At 38.4% G+C, this 20,153-nt stretch overlaps 1 protein-coding gene and 1 pseudogene across 8 annotated transcripts in view; one reads left to right on the forward strand and one right to left on the reverse strand.

Annotated features, from left to right (window-relative positions):
* The first annotated feature begins 5,303 nt into the window (after nucleotides 1–5,303).
* On the forward strand, nucleotides 5,304–6,623 carry LOC137213003 (protein farnesyltransferase/geranylgeranyltransferase type-1 subunit alpha pseudogene; annotated as a pseudogene).
* Nucleotides 6,624–12,700: 6,077 nt separating this feature from the next.
* CDC27 (cell division cycle 27) overlaps nucleotides 12,701–20,153 on the reverse strand; it is a 58,998-nt gene continuing 51,545 nt past the window's right edge. For 4 of the 8 annotated variants that reach the window (XM_067715814.1, XM_067715813.1, XM_067715812.1 and 1 more), the window contains exons 17-19: nucleotides 17,924–17,998; nucleotides 16,949–17,105; nucleotides 12,701–15,738 (exon numbers count right to left, since the gene is read on the reverse strand). In XM_067715814.1, coding sequence (XP_067571915.1) covers nucleotides 15,656–15,738; nucleotides 16,949–17,105; nucleotides 17,924–17,998 — 315 coding nt within the window. In that variant the 3' untranslated portion in view covers nucleotides 12,701–15,655. Of the gene's footprint in view, nucleotides 15,739–16,948; nucleotides 17,125–17,923; nucleotides 17,999–20,153 lie in introns of all 8 variants that reach the window. The other 4 variants (XM_067715815.1, XM_067715817.1, XM_067715816.1 and 1 more) reach the window with 2 other exon arrangements.

Raw genomic sequence — 20,153 nt, forward strand, 5'->3', positions numbered from 1 at the left:
TATGTTGACTCTATTTATTCCTAAGTAATAGCACACGACACTGGGCTCTCCCTCACAAACCCCAGTAGCTGGTTGCTGACTGCTGTTAGCAATCAGGTTTCTGTACATCTAAATCTCTATAGTCATTAAGAAAATAGTTATTGAGGGCTTCCCTGGTGGCGCAGTGGTTGAGAGTCCGCCTGTTGATGCAGGGGACACGGGTTCGTGCCCCGGTCCGGGAAGATCCCACATGCCATGGAGCGGCTGGGCCCGTGAGCCATGGCCACTGAGCCTGTGCGTCCGGAGCCTGTGCTCCGCAACGGGAGAGGCCACAACAGTGAGAGGCCCGCGTACCGCAAAAAAAAAAAAAAAGAAAAGAAAATAGTTATTGAGCACCTGCCAAGGTGCTAAAGATGCAATGATGATTAAGTTGGTGTCCCTGCCTTCAAAGTTTACATGGAAGTGGGGAAGACAGACAAAAACAGGCAAAAGCCTTATAACGGAATAAACGCTGAGATAGACGGAAGCATGGGCGTGAGGTGGGCAAGCAGGGAACAGAGGGAACAGCATGTGCAAAGCCCAGAAGGTGAGAGACAGCAACCACTTTCCAGAAACTGATAGTTCAGTATGGCTGAAGCATGGCGTTCAAGAAAGAAAATTAATCTGGAATAGTGGTCTCAAACTTCAGTGTGCATTGAAACCACCCTTGTTAAAAGAGCATCCTGGCTCCATCCCTGGAGACTCTGATTTAGTGGGTAGGAGTGAGCTCTACTGACCAGAGTGGCCAGTCTGAGGGCCACGTTCTGAGAACCACTGATCTAGAGAAGATGAGGGGTAGGATCAACCTGCAGAGAGCCTTGAATATTATGCTGAGAGATGTATGCTTCACACTTGGGGGCATGGAGAACTTTTTCTTTTTTTTTTTTTTGCGGTACGCGGGCCTCTCAGTGTTGTGGCCTCTCCCGTTGCGGAGCACAGGCTCCGGACGCGCAGGCTCAGCGGCCATGGCCCACGGGCCCAGCCGCTCCACGGCATGTGGGATCTTCCCGGACCGGGGCACGAACCCGTGTCCCCTGCATCGGCAGGCGGACTCTTAACCACTGCGCCACCAGGGAAGCCCTCAAAGCTTTTTGAAACAGAAACATTTTTAGGGGAATTCTCCGGCGATCTAGTGGTTGGGACGCCGCGCTTTTACTGCCGAGTGCAAGGGTTCAATCCCTGATCAGGGAACTAAGATCCTGCAAGGCGCGAGGTGCAGCCAAAAATAATAATAATAATAATTTTTTAAAATATATTATAATTTTTTGTCTCCTCAGGGTTATTCTCTTCTCTTTTAAACATTTATTTGAAATATAATACATGTGCAGAAAAGAATTATATGTACAGTTTAACAGATAGTGATAAAGCAAACACCTGTATAACCAACACCATTATTAGCATCATGAAAGGCCCTTTGACTCTTCTGGATCACAGTACACTCCCCTCTCCTAGGGTTACAACTCTCATGACTTTTGTAGTAAATACTTTTCTTGCTTTGCTTTATACTTCCACCAACTGTGCATGTATTCCTAAACATAGTTTAGTTTTGTCTTTTAAAATTGTTATATAAATAGAATTATACATGATATATGTATTATTTTAACATTGTATCTTGAAATAAAGACTTACAGAAAAGTTGCAAAAATAATACAAAGAATTCCCATCCATTCTTCTTTGAGATTCCTCAAATGTTAACATTTTACAAAGTTTGTTATAATTTTGTTTCTCTCTCTCTCTCCACACGCACACAGATTTTTTTTTTCAGAATTGTTGGAGAATAAATTGCAGATATAATGTCCCTTTATCCATAAATACTTGTTTTTCTTAAAAATAAGGCTATTATCTTCTATCATAGAGTAGTTACCAAAATCAAGAAATTAATATTGACACTACTATTTAATCTGTTGACCTTATTTGAATTTTGCCAGTTGTCTCACTAATGTGCTTTATAGGAAAAGAACATTAAAAAAAATAACTTCTGGTCCAGGATCCAATCCAGCATCACACATTGCATTTTCTTGTCAATTTAGTCTCCTTTAATCTGGAAGAGTTCTTTAGTCTATCTTTGTCTTTCATAACCTTGACTCTTTTGAAGATTATAGGTTACTTACTATGTACAATGTCCCTCAGTTTGAATTTGTCTGGTATTTCCTCATAATTAGATTCAGGTTATGCATTTTTGGCAGGAATATCATATCCAGAAGTGATGCTGTATACTTCTCCATGCATCCTATCAGGAAGCACATGGTATCTAGTTGTCCTGTCGCTGATGTTAATTTTGATCACATGATTAAGGTGGCATCTGCCGAGGTTCCCCACTCTAAAGTTATTAATTGTAGGGAATTCCCTGGCAGTCCAGTGGTTAGGACTCCTTGCTCTCACTGCCGAGGGCCCAGATTCAATCTCTGGTTAGGGAACTAACAACCCACAAGCTGTGCGGTGCAGCCAAAAAAAAAAAGTTGTTAATTGTGAGGCGAAAATAATGTGTCTTGTGGGGAGGGACTTTGAGACTATGTACATATCCTGTTTCTCCTCGAACTTCTGCCTATTAGTTTTAGCATTCAGTGATCATTCTGGCCCCAAACAATTATTACTATGGTGGTTGCCAAGTAGTGATACGTATTGTTTTGTTTCTTACATCTTTGTTTGTAAAATTCATCTATATTTTTGTGTCTAATTCTAGTTTATATCATTCCATTGTTTGAATTATACCATCATTTATTTATAATTTTATTGGTGATAGACATTTGGGGTGTTTATACTTTTAAGTAATTTTAAAAAGTCTGTAATGAACATTTTGTACATAGATCCTGGTGCATATAATAACACACCTATCTAGGGCCACTATCGTTGCCACTAGCCACATGTAGCTATTGAGCACATGTGGCTAGTGTGGTTAGTCCAAATTGAAATGTGGCATAAGTATAAAATACATACCATATTTCAGGACTTTCCTGGCGGTCCAGTGGTTAAGACTCTGCACTTCCAGTGCAGGAGGCGCAGGTTTGATCCCTGGTCGGGGAAAAAAGGTCCCACATGCCCCGTGGCATGGCCAAAAAACAAACAAACAAACAAGAAACCCATACCACATTTCAAAGACTTAATATGAAAATAAAGTAAAATATTTTATTCATGTTTATGCTCATTACACATTCGTATGATATTTTGGATTTGGGGGTTAAATAAAATATACAAAACCCCCTTACAGGGTTGAATAAGACTTGCTTCATCCAAGGACACTTTCCCTTTCTGAGCCAGCCTGCATCCAATGACTGGTCGACACGGGGGTATGAAGTCCTGTCTCCTTGCCCCAACTCAGGACCACTCTAAAGGTCCACCCACTACAATGTTTACAAACATTTGTAATATTTATTCCTTCCCCTAAAAGTGAACTTGAGTTTTTTCCACCTCATTTTGTCAAATTGTAAACATGTTCGTTAAAAATGTCGTAAGCATAATTATGAAAACTTATTTTTGAATATATTTTTGAGAAAAGTTTCTAAAAGGTGGAAAATACATTTTTACCTGGAAATTGAGTAAACAAGGTGTTTGTGTTCCTAAGAAAGCCTATGGAATTACTCATAGGATCTATGCTAAGACTCATGGCTACTGAAACTCCACAGCTCCCCTAGGGAATGTTTTAGTACAAATGCCTGGCCTTCTGAGAGTTTTCCAGCATTGAGCAAAGCATCAGGCTCCCATGGGAAGGTGTCAAGTTGAGTTTTCTACAGAAAACTGCAACATCCATACCAGATTGTTAGGTGGTTCCAACCTTCTCGTGCAGATCGGAGGAAGAACATTTTGCTAGCAGAGGCCACAGACATACAGTTCTGGGCTACTATACTTTTCAAGGTACTGTACTGTAAGATTAAAAATGTTTTCTTTGTTTTTTGTTTGTTTTATTTGTGTGAAAAGTATTATAAACCTATTACAGTACAGTACTATATAGCCAATTGTGTTACTTGGGTACCTAGGCTAACTTCGTTGGACTTAATGAACAAATTGGACTTACGAATGCGCTCTTGGAATGGAACTCATTCATATGTAGGGGACTTACTGTACTGGCTAGGAGTCTGCAGTGGCTGAGATAGAGAGGGACTGGATCTTCAGACAAGATTATATGTCCCTTTCATCCATGCCCTTCTCTATTTTTTTGCTCCCTGCTTAACTTGCTGAAGGAAAAAGGATGTCAATTTGCATTAAACAAGTGTGGTGCTTTCAGTAACTTCTCTTGTTTTGCCTACCTTTTGACATTGTGAACCCAAGGGTCTCAGGTTTAACCTTGAGTTAATACTCTTAAAATATCTAGCTTCAGAACGGCCCAGTCAGCTGAGGCCCTCACTGAGACTTCATCATAGCTCAACGTCTCCCTCTGCTCGACCTGCTTCCTTTCCTTCTCTTCCGTAGATGTTGATCCTAAGAACATTCCCTAATAAAAGCTTTGTACATTAATTTTTGTTTCAGAGTCTCCTTCCTGGGGACCTCAGCCTGCGACACTTCACTTCAACCATTTCTTGGGAAGCCCCACCAAAGTGAGGGCATAAATGAAGAAGAGGAAGACATTGGATACAGGAAAAAGGAGAACCATCATAAAGGAAGAGCAAAGGGAATCTCTAGGATGATGGTAAAGAGAAAGCTAAGGATGCAACTAACAGAAGGCAACCAGTCCAGATAGAAGCAGTTCTGAAAGCTACAGAAGACACTTCAAGATGATGAAATCGATAGCATAACTGATACAGTTGAACATGCTGAGAGGAGATTTGGACAAATGGTAAAGAGTTTGGAGTTGAATTAATTATAAGTATTTAAAAGTTAACAATGAGAAACAAGGCAAATAATCTAGGGAAAACAAAAAAAAATTGTACAGGGAAGGAAATCACAGTGTTATATTGGCTCAGTTGTGAACAGGGTTTAAAAAGTGATGAAATTGTAAACCTTGAATATTGCTCTAGCCACAGTTATAATTATACTGAAGGCAGACTAGGAAGATTATTTATGTAGGGAGAAGCGATATAGGAAATATAAATCTTCATTCTCCTCAGTGGCAGTCAGTAGATAACTCCTAAAATTGAAAAATCAAACATTGCATTTGGAGAATACAGATAAATACTAAGAGAATCTGGTAAAGGAGATGAAAGTGATTCCCTCTGGGGAAGAGACTGCTCTTTTTTACAAGTGTGAAAACCTTTTTCACTATTCAAACTATAGGAATGTCTGTCTTTGATAAGAATAAATGTAATAGGGGCGGGGCCTCCGCCGCCTCCTCCGCGGCGGGCCGAGGAGCGATGGCGGCCGCAGACGGCGTCCGGGCGGCTGCGCAGGGCGGGGAACCTGGTCAGCCCGACACGCAGCCGCCCCAGCCGCCGCAAGAAGAGGTGGCGGCGTCCCCTATGGACGAAGTGTTCCTGAGCCTGGACTCGCCCACCTATGTCCTGTACAGGGACAGGGCAGAATGGGCTGATATAGATCCAGTGCTGCAGAATGATGGCCCCAATGCAGCGGTCCAGATCATTTATAGTGAAAAATTTCAAGATGTTTATGATTATTTCCGGGCTGTCCTGCAGCGTGACGAGAGAAGTGAACGGGCTTTTAAACTAACCAGAGATGCTATCGAGTTAAATGCAGCCAATTACACAGTGTGGTATTTTCGGAGAGTTCTCTTAAAGTCACTTCAAAAGGATCTACGTGAGGAAATGAACTACATCACGGCAAAAATTGAGGAACAGCCCCCAAAACTATCAAGTTTGGCAGCATAGGCGAGTGCTCGTGGAATGGCTGAGAGACCCATCTCAGGAGCTTGAGTTTATTGCTGATATTCTTAATCAGGATGCAAAGAATTATCACGCCTGGCAACATCGACAATGGGTTATTCAGGACTTTCACTTTTGGGATAATGAGCTGCAGTATATAGACCAACTTCTCAAAGAGGATGTGAGAAATAACTGTCTGGAACCAAAGATAGTTCGTAATTTCTAACACCACGGGCTACAATGATCGTGCTGTATTGAAGAGAGAAGTCCAGTACACTCTGCAACGGATCAAACTAGTACCACATAATGAAAGTGCAGGGAACTATTCGAAAGGATTTTGCAGGATCGTGGTCTTTCCAAGTATCCCAACCTGTTAAATCAATTACTTGATTTACAACCAAGTCGCAGTTCCCCCAATTGCCTTTCTCGTGGACATCTATGAAGACATGCTAGGAAACCAATACGACAACAAGGAGGACATTCTTAATAAAGCATTAGAGTTATGTGAAATCCTAGCTAAAGAAAAGGACACTATAAGAAAGGAATATTGGAGATATATTGGAAGATCCCTTCAAAGCAAACACAGTACAGAAAGTGACCCATCTACAAATGTACAGCAATAACACCATCTAGAAGAACTTGATGGGATGCTTTTATTTTTGTAGGAGACTCTAATGCAGGAGTTAAAAACCAGAGCGATATTCCCTTTGTCTGTGGTGTAAAACGTACATTACACAGGTACTGCTTTTTAACATGAACTCAGTGTCGTGCTCCTTGGGTGCTGCTGCTATTCAGACTAGTTCTAAGTAATTTGGTTCTTGTTAAGCAGAGTAATTCAGGGGAGGGAGGAGAAACAGGAAGTCCCCAAAGGAACTTTTGGAGCCTTTCAACATTTACTGTAACCCCTTAGCATCAACTCCCCCTAAACGGTGTATGTCAAGATTTGCAGCGTTAATGTTTGCAGGTAACGCATATGTAAAGGATATGAGTCACTTACATTTCGGTTCAGAAAGCAGGGAATGCAGTTGTTACATTAGAGCTGCTCTGCCACACTCACAGTATCTTGCTATCACTGTAACCAACTAATGCCAAAAGAATGTTTTTTGTTGTTGTTGTTGTTGTTTTTGCGGTACATGGGCCTCTCATTGTTGGGGCTTCTCCCGTTGCGGAGTGCAGGCTCAGCGGCCATGGCTCACGGGCCCAGCCGCTCCGCGGCATGTGGGATCTTCCCGGATCGGGGCACGAACCCGCGTTCCCTGCATCGGCAGGCAGACTCTCAACCACTGCACCACCAGGGAAGCCCTGTTTCTCCCTTTTGGAATGAGAATGTCTGTCCTATGCCTGTCTCAGTATCGTATCTTGGAAACACATAACTTGTTTGGTTTCACAGGTTCACAGATGGAGAGGAATCTGCCTCAAGATGAATTGTACCTCGGGACTTCCCTGGAGGTCCAGTGGTTGAGATTTCGCCTTCCAATGCAGAGGGTGCGAGTTCAATCCCTGGTCGGGGAGATGGGATCTCACATGCCTCGCAGCTAAAAAGCCAAGGCATAGAACAGAAGAAATATTGTAAGAAATTCAATAGAGACTTTAAAAATGGTCCACATTGGGGCTTCCCTGGTGGTGCAGTGGTTGAGAGTCCGCTTGCTGATACAGGGGACATGGGTTTGTGCCCCGGTTTGGGAAGATCCCACATGCTGCGGAGCAGCTGGGTCCGTGAGCCATGGCCGCTGAGCCCGCGCGTCCGGAGTCTGTGCTCCGCAACGGGAGAGGCCACAGTAGTGAGAGGCCCGCGTACCGCAAAATAAAAAAAAAAAAAAAAAAAAAAGATGACTTGTACCTCAGGTCTCACCCATATCTGATTTAGATGATATTTGGATGAGACTTTGGAGTTGATGCCAGAACCAGTTAAGACTTTTGGGCTGCTGGGATGGAATAAATGTATTTTGCAGGTGAGAAGGACATGAATTTTGGGGGGGAAGAGGGAGAATCCAGTGGACTGAATGTTTATGTCCTCTCAAAATTCATGTGTTGAAATACTAACCCCCAATGTGATGGTATTAAGAGGTGGGGCCTTAGGAAGTGATTAGGGCATGAGGGCAGAACCCTCATGAATGGAATTAGTTCACTTATAGAAGAGACCCTAGAGAGGTCCCTTTCCTCTTCTGCCTTGTGAGGACATAGCTAGAAGACCACCATTTATGAACCAGGAAGTGGGCCTTCATCAGACACCAAATCTGCTAGCACCTTGATCTTGGACTCCACAGCCTCCAGAACTGTGAGAATGTTGTTTAAGCCACCCAGTTTGATATTTTTGTTACAGCAGACTGTATGCCCTACCTTTCCTCCTTTCTTTGCTCTTTATTTATTTTATTAATTATTGTTATGGGCTCATAAATTCCTATTTTTCTCCAATAGCATTATTGTACTTGATTTTGGGAGGATCAAATGTATTGATTGGGCAGTCCAGTTGGCTCCTGTGTCCTTGTGACGTGCCTCCAACTCCAACTGAGTATTGTCAAGTTTTGAATTTTTGCCCATCTGTTTGGTGAGAAATTGTTATCTCTATGTAGTATTTTTTTCTTTTTTAATATTTATTTATTTTGGCTACGCCAGATCTTCGTTGTGGCATGCGGGCTTCTTAGTTGCGGCATGCAAACTCTTAGTTGCTGCATGCATGCAGGATCTAGTTCCCTGACCAGGGACTGAACCCAGGCCCCCTGCATTGGGAGCACGGAGTCTTACTCACTGGACCACCAGGGAAGTCTCTGTATCTCTATGTAGTTTTAATTTGCATGGATCTGACTGAATTTGAACTTTTCATGTTTAAGGGGCATTTTGTTATATCTTTTCGTGAATTGTGTTGTTCGTGTCTTTCCCTCTCTCAAAATTAAAAAAAAAATTTTTTTACACATTAGGGGAATTATCCCTTTATCTGTGACATAAGGGCAAATATTTCTTCCCAGTTTGTCATTTGTCTTTCTTTTGGTCATGCAAAGTGTTTTTAATGTAGTCAAATTTATCAATGCTTTTTGTTGATTTTTTTTTTCAATTAAGGTGACATTTCACTTCCTCATATGCTTTTAAAAGCATATTTTTCTTTAGCTTTGCAGTTGTTTTGGGTAGAGTCTTTTTTATCAGCAGAAAGCCTTTAATTTACGTTTGCTGGCTTTTTGCGATAGTTTTGTATGGACGGGGATCGCTTTGCTCTATTCCCAGTCATTTCATGGGCAGGATTCCTAGTTTGAGAGCTCTTTTTTGCAGTTTCAGGATCTTGCTGGTAGGGGTGGGAAGAATGATGTGCTTTCTCTTTTCTGCCAGTCTTTTATTTCCCCTTTTTCCTTTCAATGCCTCTTTTTCATATCTTATTCTCCCGTAGAAACACTGCTTGTATGAGGCTGCCACTCCTGGTTCCAGACATTTTTAACCTTTCCCTGAAGTGAGGGCTATAATCTACCAAGTCCCAACCTGTGTTCGGTATTTTACATTTGTTTCATTTTTTCCCCCGAAGATTCTGGGCTTCCTGTAATAAGTCTTCTACTCCATTCAGCTCTGTCCATGGAGAGACTTAGCCTTTTTCCTCACTTTCTGCGACCACAGGCTAATGGTGATAGCAGGATCCCTACTGGAAAATTTCCACTCTACTTACAGGTAATTTGAAGTTATAGTATTCTCTTAATAATGAAGGCATGAAACATGTACAGTTTTGTTCTACTTGATTTTATGGTTGTTTTGGGAGAGGGACAGATTTGTAATCAGGTTAAGTGCCATTGTTTTCCAGCCCTAGGAGTCTCAATATACTTTTTTCTTATCAGACATACATTTCAGCACCCAGTCACGATGTAAACCATTGAAAACTAGCGATGGAAAGGAGGTATCTTAATTATCAATGGTTATAAATGGTAGTTGAAGCGAGAGTTGTGTTGGAATTGGCAATGAGATTAACAAAGGCAACATATTGCACATGAGTGGTTTTAGATTATATCGAGTTGAAAGTTTGAGAAAATTAAGATGCATTTTCTTTAAGACTCGGAATAAAACAATGAGTGCTTGATATTATGGCTGCTACTGCTCCATATAATATTGGTGATCCCAGCCACAGCAATTAAAAAGAAAAAAGAAATGAGGTATTTTACACAAGGATTAAAAAGGAATTAATGCGAGAGAGAGGCATGGACATATATACACTACCAAACGTAAGGTAGATAACTAGTGGGAAGCAGCCGCATAGCACAGGGAGATCAGCTCGGTGCTTTGTGACCACCTGGAGGGGTGGGAGGGAGGGAGATGCAAGAGGGAAGAGATATGGGAACATGTGTATATGTATAACTGATTCACTTTGTTATAAAGCAGAAACTAACACACCATTGTAAAGCAATTATACTCCAATAAAGACGTAAAAAAAATAAAAAATAAAAAAAATACATGATGGGGAAAAAAAAAGGAATTAATGTCAGGAATTCCCTGCTCAAATAGAAACCCTACAAATTCTTAGAATAAGAAAGTTCACTAAGTTTTTAGGCTCAACTGACAAAAAGCGCTACCCTCTCTACAGCAGTGTGGTAGGTGCTCTTGGCTGCTAAGCCAACAGCCATTCCCCCTTCTTTGCTAACAAAATCTCTGGGTCCAAACACAGATCACAATGTATCTAAACCAGTCATGGCAAACCCAGTCCCTTTTACCAGATTCTAAAATTTACCAAGTATCCCTTGCAGCTAAGGATGATTATTTGACCCAGTCCTGGCCAAAAATATGTAAGCAAATGTGTGCCAAGCTGTTCCTGCAAAAGATCTTCCTCTTTTTGCAAATGCTTTGGTTTCTCTAAGACTTAGTTTCCTCTTGTATGAAACAGGTAATACATGCCTTACCTTATAAGGCTGTAAAGATGAAATGAGATTATTCTTATATCAAAGTGATCCATAAATCCTAAATAAAAAGAAGATGAATGCTAGCATTTTTCAAGATATGCAAATGATTATGGTCACAGATTTATAGCATCGACTGGTATAAGGGCTGCAAACTGGCATAAGTTTAAGGAGTGCTGTTATATACAAAGAAATCCCTTTACCCAATCAAGTCTTTTCATTATTAGGAAACTAAGAACTGATGAATTTTTATTCTTGTGTAGCACCTTGCCCAGTGATGTATTAACTCACAAAATATTGAGAAAAATCTAACACCTTAGACTACATGTTATTTGGGGTGATTTGCAGATAGTTATGCCAATATAGCTGTAAGTTCTCGTTCAGGGGTTGCAGGATATAAAATGTCAGATTATATGTATAGTACATAGTATATGTGTATATATGTGTTTCTATTTGTGATGTTTCTATAACATCACCTCCACCCTGACAATACCACTGTATATTTGTACAGTGCTTTAGTTTTACAAAGCATTTCCGTGCTTTAACACATATGATCCTCAGTCCTCTGTGGGATAAGAAGGGTAGATCTGATCTTCTTTGTATTGATGAGAAAAAAAGTTTAATTGTTCAGGGTCACACAGCAACTAAGGGGCAAAGTCTACACTTCCTAGATATCAGTCTAGTGCTTTTTAAAAATACATGATTAGAAACCTTAATTCTACTTCTTTGCTCCCACTGTTACTTACTCTTTTTCTTATTCCAACTCCAGTGATGCACTATCCATTTGAATTTTCTTCTCAAATACAGCTTTTAGCCTCAAATTGAAAATTCCATTTTGAGGGTGTTGAATAAAAAGAATGCTTGTGTTAAGGGAAATTGGTAATTAAAAAAAAAAGTAAAAATGGAAGGAAAATCAAGCACTTAAAATTTCCTACTTTAAAGCAAATTCTAGTTACTCAAAAAAGGGATACCGCTTTCAGTTTCAGTATGAAAAGTACAGAGGGAGGATACACATAAAAGCCCCTTCAAAGGACTAAGCATATAATAGATTTAAATCTACAGTTAGTAATAAAGTTTCCTTTGTAAAACCCGAACTTCTGTGATACTTAATGTCAAAATGCTAGGGAGGACACTTGAGAGTTAACATTAGATATGATCTGAAACTTCCAGAGAAGTCCAAAACTAAGTAAAAGGTTTTGAACATACACAAATGCCAAAAGTGTCCAGCTCTATCATTTAATAGTTGAGTCTTGGTTTTCTCTTTTGTAAAATGCAGTAGCACCTACCTTATAGGGTTGAGGACTGAAAATACTGTACACAAGGAAAGTAACACGGTGCACATGGCAAGATCTCACTAAACATAAGTATTTAGCAAAGTTTGCACTTCTGAACCTTCATGAACCATTAATTAGAGGCTAAACAAACCAAAGAATACTTCCTACCTACATTTCTAGTTATCCCTGCCCTGCTGACAGCAAATGGCCGGTCCTAGGGAAGGTTACGGTCTGAGTCATTCCCTCTCACCTGCTCAGCGCATCTCACTTTATGTCTTTTTCCCTATTGCTACCCTTTCTTCAAGTCTGAACAAAACCCTTCAGCTCTCTACCCTTTTTCCAAGATATCAAACTAGAGTAAAATTTGGTTTCTATATTCTACTTCTTTCAGATCTTGATATTTAAAATTGATTCTAATTAGAACAAAAAAGCTGTGTGTCCCTTTTAAAGGAATTTCAGAAATCACATGATTAAAGAATAATAAGCAGTTGACTTGCAAAGTAGCAGCTGCTGGCAAGGGACTTTTGTAGTTTGGGAAAAATATGTTCTAAAAGTTACCATTTTTTGGTCACAATATTTATTTTGACATTCCAAATAATACTAAAAAAACGGTGTGAGTTAAAAAAATATATATATATATTAGAAGAGGGTGTAAGTTAAAAAAAAAAATAGAGAAACATTGCCCTAGACTTTTGTGGAACATAAAACTGTATTCTTTCACTATTTTGCTGTGCCTTACTATAAAAATACAGATGGCACAGCTCTTATATAGCTTTAATGACTTGATTATAAATTTGCTTTCAAAAGTAATTTATTTGGATTTTCCATATCCTTTAATGAATTGCAAATATATTAACAGAAAAGACTTTCCCCCCCGACTGTACAATTTCCGAAATAAGTCAGGAAAAGCAAAAAGAAGACACAAAATTACATTGTTTCAATGCAAATAGAACACACACATCACACCCACGCTTGCATTTTCCTAGGTTTTCACAAAGAAAACAGGTCACCATATTTCTTGTGAAGACCCATACTATACTCTGGCTAAACAGAGACTTGCAAACTTTTTTCTTCAAAAAGAGCATTTTTAATAGACTAAATACTGGTTATCACTGAGTTTTTGTTTAAGGTACAACAGCAGCATGGTTCAAATGTCACTTGCAGTTCTTGGAAAAAATAAAAATTTTAAAGTGATGAAATACAGAAAAAGTAGGACCACCTTTCATTATTTTGAGTACCATTGTTCTCTTGAAAAAATATTTTCCAAACTTCTAAAATCCCAGAGTTAAGAACCATTTCCAAGGGGGAAAATATCCAATGCCACAACATAACTTCTGAACAAGAGTGTGTGTGTGTGTTTTTGTGTGTGTACACACACATGTGAAAAGCTTAAAGAGAAACAAGGACGTCAAAGTACTTAGTATTTCTGATTTCCTTCAAAATAACTTATGAAATTTGAAGCAAACATTTTGCTTGATCAAAATGCATATCTTCTTCTGGTTGTTTAATCTCCATTCCAAGCAAAAAAGAAAGAAAAAAAGAAAAGAGAAAGCCAGAAACAGTAAATAGGTGGGAAATAAGGCTTCAAATACCTAAATGACTCTGAAAGTAGAGGTGTGAGGAAAATGCAATCAGGTCAAGCTTAGGCTGATTATCCCTCAGCCAACCATTGCCATGCTGTGCCTTCCACAACTATCCTTTTATCCTTGGTCTCAAAATTAGTACCAGAAAGACTTACTTCTGGCACAGGACATAAATTCCTACTACAAAAAATAACTAATTATACATCAGCAAATTGTTTTCTGAGCATAGCTTTCTCCAAGCTCTGTAACAAAGAGCTCAGTCCAAAGCTTTCTATGAAACTCTATATTTGATACTGTTATACAGCTGGCTTATGATTTGCCAATTAAAAAAATAAAAGAATATAAAATTAAATATTACAGAACTAATGGATAAAAATGGAATATTTGTTAGAATCCAAGTGCTAGCCTTTGGGAATTTTTAATGATATTCGTTTACTCACAACCTTTCCTTTTTCTTATAAATTATTTTTTTTTAGGCAGCACATATATAGATTTAGGTAGAAAATTTTGTTAAATACCTCTCTGGCACCCAATACCTAATCTAAGACTCTGACTTGAATTAGTTTGTAACGGTATCTAAGCCACATTCAAATCAGCAGATTAATAGTAAATGATAGAAAATTACTGAGTCTACAGGCTAAAATTTTTTTCTTATCTTCTGTAATCCACCTTATTTTCACAGCTTGACTAACAAATACAGGTAACCAGTAGATAAGTTTGTCCTTCATCAAATAATCCAAAACAATAACTGTAGGCCTGTCATTCATAAGAAACTATAAATTTGTTATATTCTGACATTGGCACTTAACAAAATGTTAACTAAAGTTTCTCTAAAAATTTCCATACATTACAATAAAGGAGATACACAATTTAAGACTTTAAATTGGTTACTGTGAAATTCCAATAATTCCCATTTCATTATGCATAATTAGATCTTTAAAATTATGGTCATTCCCCAAAGACATCAACCTATATTATGACAGACTCAAAAGAGAATTCCTCTCCTTCGTAAGAGCGGGGTTTTTTTTCAGCTAAGAATTTCTAATATCCTAAACCCAATCACTCTCAGTAAATGTTTTGGTGACTCACACTATTGAAAATAATTTGAAGCAGAGAGTTGAAAAGAATGGAAATGACCTCAACTGAAGGTAACCACACATTCTTGCACCCTGCTTAAACACTTAGAAAAGTCAGAGGGATACTGTCTTGAACAAATATAGATTCAAGGTTATGGCAGGATTCTGACTGTATTAAGGCTTTCACTGTCATGATCTCCTAAAGTCTTTGCATTTAGTGTTCTCATTTTGATTCTTCTGGTGAACTTAAATGGTTATTAAGAGCCTTTTTTTGGCTTTTCAGTGGGCAACCCTTCTATCATCTCTGAATGTTAAAGGTGATCCCACAGAGCTCAAAGAGAAGAGGCAATATGGTAAGGACCAATTTTAAAGTTTGTAATACCTAGACAACAATGATCAACACTTTGAAGCAAGATGAATAAATTAAAATTCTTGGTTAGACATTAAAGTATTCTTGCCAAGAGTAATTGTACACTGTATGGAGGGATATTGATTCCTACATATGAGTTCCAATATGCCCATTATATTTGTTTATGGGAGACACTGCAAGTTTAAGGTAATTTACATTCCTTGGCAATCAAGTTACTCTGTTATAGGCAATGTCTTTTATTGTTCCATCTGGCACTTGCTAACACCATTCTTGAAGAACCTAGAAATGAAGATCAGTCACTTTGTTTATCAGGAACAGAACCAAGTAAAACAAATTTTTGGAAAAACGACCAAGAGATTCTGGTTCATCACCATTTTCCATCTCTAATGGTTCCTTCAAGATAAAACAAAACTCTTCCTTCCATGATAGCTTTCCAACAAAGGGAGATTAAAGAAAAAAAAAGAAAAGAAAGTTTCCCACCCTACCTACCCTCTAAATTGTCATTCATACTGGTGAAAGAGCCAGTCTTGTTAGCAGCTAAATATTGCACTGCCTTTCATTCTGTGTACAGTCAGGGTCCAATGAAAGGGGCACACTCAGGGTATAAGTGATGGATGATGACACTGCTGGCTCAAGAGTGAAGACTCAGTATATGGAAGGACAAGAAACACATCAGCACTAGTCACACATCCAGTTGCAAAAGTCTTGATTTCCAGAAGTTAAAATTCATCACTTTCAGCTGCATGAAGTTGTGTGTCATCCGCATCTGTCATGCTGCTCTCCTGGGATTCATCTGTTCCCACTTTAAAAATAAAACAAAAATCTACAGTAAGGTATCTGACAAATATTTTTTGTTGGTTCATGAAAACAAGAAAATTATTATATTCAGAGAGATGAGACCTTAAATAAAAGCCCTTAAAAATCCTGATATCCTTCAATAAAATGCAATTCAAGTTCCTTATTTTATAGCATGTCTAAGATTATTTTATTGCATTTAACCTTTAAGAGTTTTAACTACTAAAACTGCCTCTCCCTAATGAATTCCTATTCCTAACCTAAGAATCAGAACTATTCTCTGACATTCCGTCCAATTGTTGACTCCACTTTGGGGACAGTCCCTGTTAGTTCACAAAAATATAGAATATAAATATATTTCTGGAACAAAGTCATCTTAGTTTATCTCATCAGAGGTCTCTCAATTCTCTTACTAAAAAATATTAATATATTAAGTCTTGGCTCTCATTAATTATTTTAAGACATACTCTCAATTAAGCGATAGAGTATATATATTTTTTGCTTTTTAATTAATTGATGTATAGCTGATTTACAATATTATATTAGTTTCAGGTGTACAATGTAGTGATTCAGTATAGGGATAGAGTATTTACTGCCTTAAGTTATCAATCTAATTCTTTGTTCCTTCCTCTTTTTTTGATCTCTCCATTTAAATATATTCACCATATATTTAGATTTTAGGTTTGTGAGAGCTACATAGAATTTGAATAGCTACTACAGATCTGTCAGTACTTTAAAAGGTGCACAAATTTATTATTCATTCACTTAACACTTATAATGTTTTCAACATAGTCACACCTATCATCTTTTCTCCCCCTACCACGTTCCTATGAAGCAGATAAGGCAGGCATTAGTTACATAGCTTGAAGCTTAGGTAAAAATTAGCAATGGATTTGTCAAAAATCACACAGCAAACTAGATCTAGAACTGAAACTAGTTACCTGGCTCCATATGCATGCTGTTATTATACGACCCTGTTCAATTTCCCTAAAATTTCATTTGGTATAAAGAATCTAACATGGTTAGAGATAAAATAAAAAAGCAGTCCCTAAATCCGTATACAAAAGGTAGCTTTCTGAATACTCAAGAAAATTTCCATGTTTATTCTGTGCCATAAAGAAATATCTGTTTCATCTTACCAACTGTGATGTGGTGTTTCATTAGCTTTCTAGTTTGAATAACCACATATAAACCTAATTCACATGGATGATACTCACTGATCTGTTCCTCTTGGGTGATTGGCTCCTCATCATCTGGAAGGTAGCGCTTATCAATTGCCTCTTTAATCTGGTTATTGGCTCCTTTAGGATCTAAATCCATAGCCCAAGAGAAATTCATCAGGGCGAGGTGCGTTTGACCTAACTTCTTGTAAACCTAAAAATAAACAGCAGCACTACATTTTTCATTAAGTTGTAAGCTTCAGCTATAAAATCCTAAACATTTTAAATTTAAATTAGGCTCTTGATTATGTGCTATAAATTCATTCTGATGAGTAGGACATTTTCATCCTATCGAAGAATTCATACCAACTTTTGAGTTCCTTTTAATATATTCAGATATTATTTTCAGAATTCCTTGCCTATATCTCTCAGGTAGGGAGCTTCCAATAAATCTCACTCTGTCTGGAACAATGATAATGGAAAGAAATGGACTATAAGCTGCTTGATTAGCATTCATTTACACTGATTTTAAACGGAGTTACATCAACTCTCAGCACCTGTCCACTGTCCTCAGCTACCTTAACCAACTGGCATCTGGGGGCCCAGTGTGTAAAATCCTGACTAGTCTGGCCTTGGAAATTTTGCAAGCCATTTTTTCAAACTAAACAACACAGCGGCATTACTTTTCTTCTTTTGGGGGATGTTTGAGTATTTTATTGATAATTGGAAGCTAAGGGCTTTCCTTGAGGTAGCCTCAGTTAGGAACTGATTACTGGCCATTGGCTGCAAGTGCTAATACGCTTGCAAAACTATAGAAGGATTAGGGTTATAGGGTGTGTGTTCTTGCTTCTTCAGTAGGATGTCATCTTCTTAAGTGTTAAAACTAAATCCATTCTTTATTTCCAGAGCAATTAGTTCAGAGCTCTAGTTGAATTTGCTCAACAGATATTGCACAATAAAATATTATATTTATTCTTCAAAAATTAATATGTTATGAAAGTCACAGTTTAGAACCAGGGCCCCAATCTTTACCTTTCCTATTAAGAAGTAAACGAGGGACTCTTTGGGAACAATTTGTTTCAATTCTTCAAGTTCTTGTAAAGCAGACTGAAAAAAGCAAAGAAAAACACAGTAGCAAAATAGTACAGTTTTGACTAAGCAAGTGTTTTTATCTTAACTAAATCATCTTAACTAAAGCTGACTAGATCTTAATCAATGTACTTCCTTGTTGCATTAATTCTTGTGAAAATAAAATGCAAGGAAAATACTTATGACAACAGGAACTAAGAAGTGGCAGGAATTCACCAAAATTTACTGAAAACACACAATTCTTTGTGAAATATGGAGGTGACAACCCTTGCTTTTGTCACCATTTTGTTTAAAATAACTAAACTCCATCACACTGTATATGAAAGTGTTTTAAAAACTAAGCTGCAGAACAACTCTGAAGTTCTGTTAATTTACCTTCTCCCTGACACCAGCACTAAGCTTTGAATACCAACCTGCCATTTTAACTAATGATGAAGAGCCTAAAATTTAACCCTCTGAATTGAGTTAAAATTATCTAGCAATTTTCTGACCACTGCTGAAGGGTTCAGGAGATTGAAAAGACAGATAGGTAAACTGCATTTGTATTTAAAAGAAAGATATGATGATTAAAAATAAAAACTGGGGCTTCCCTGGTGGCGAAGTGGTTGGGAGTCTGCCTGCCAATGCAGGGGACATGGGTTCGAGCCCTGATCTGGGAAGATCCCACATGCCACGGAGCAACTAAGCCTGTGTGCCACAACTGCTGAGCCTGCGTTCTAGAGCCCATGAGCCGCAGCTGCTGAGCCCACGTGCTGCAACTACTGAAGCCCATGTGCCTGGAGCCCATGCTCCGCAACGAGAAGCCCACACACCACAACGAAGAGTGGCCCCCACTCGCCGCAAAGCCTGAGCGCAGCAGCAAAGACCCAATGCAGCCAAAAATAAAAAACCCCAAAAAACTGGCTCCCCAAATGAGATACTGTCAATTTTTCACCTAGTAAGTGGACAAAAATAAAAAGTTTGATGTTACATGAAGTTACCATGAGTGAGGGAAATCAGGTATTCTCATCACTGAGGGCAGAATTGTAAATTGATGCAACCTCTATGTGAGGACAACTTAGCATTATCTATTAAGTTAACAACTGCAGGTAAACATTGATTCAGCAATCCCACTGTTAGGAATCTAGCCTAGTTATGTTAACTAACATAATATATTTCTAATCAGAACAATAAAAAATCAGTGAGAAGAGTGACACTGTTTAACATTTTTGCAAATCTCTGGTTAACAGAAGACAGCTGGACTCTCTTATCTGCTTCTGCATTCAATCTGTTATGATATCACATCAAGTAATTTTTGAAACATTCCACTGTACACTGGGGAGAAAATGAAAGTGAAAAAGGCAAATAACATCTAAATATTATTATGAAAATAGTTTTGACCTTGTGGACTTCTTGAAAGGGTTTTTGGGACCACCCCCACCAGAAGTTCCCAGACCATACTTTGAGAATCACTGCTTTAAAGAAATTTTAATCAAGATAACATACCCCAAAACTTCTATACTTCTACACCACACACAGTTCACACAGTTCAGAATTGATGTGTTTTTTCCTATGACTATATGTTACAACTGTTATCAAAATTTCATGTATCTATCATGCCTCCCCCCGATAATCTATCTGCAAATAGAAAAATAGTGAGAAATAGTGTCTAACACAGCACCAGAGTTCTCATTTTTGCTCTAAAAAACTTAAGACTTACACAACTAGATATCAACACAACACATTAAATAGGGTGGTGTCTAGCAATGTTTTTGCCACAGAGACTGAGGTGGCCCTCTAACACAATTTGATTTTCATTTTGGAGGCAAGACATTTCAGGAGCAATCAGTAACTGTTCCTTATGCCCTTTTTCTACCTGTATCTAATCCATGCATCAAAGTCGCCAAGCCCCAAGCTGGTACTCAAAAATGACTATAACCATTACAGCCTGGACAGTGGATCAGATTAGAACATGAGCTTCTTGAAGCAAGTATAAGGCTGATTTACATGGCATTCCTGGTAGGTGTGGTGGCATTAAAATGGCTTTAAGAACAATAAATTGAATAAAATCCTTCAACAGAAAAACCTGACCACATATATAGAGAAGTACAGTGAAGCAAAAAAATGAAAACAAATGCTGAATTACAATTATAGTGCTTCAAAGAGCAAGTTAAAAGTGTTTATTAGATTTAAA

Source organism: Pseudorca crassidens, chromosome 19, assembly GCF_039906515.1.
Source record: "Pseudorca crassidens isolate mPseCra1 chromosome 19, mPseCra1.hap1, whole genome shotgun sequence".
In the NCBI taxonomy this organism is placed as follows: Eukaryota; Metazoa; Chordata; class Mammalia; order Artiodactyla; family Delphinidae; genus Pseudorca; species Pseudorca crassidens.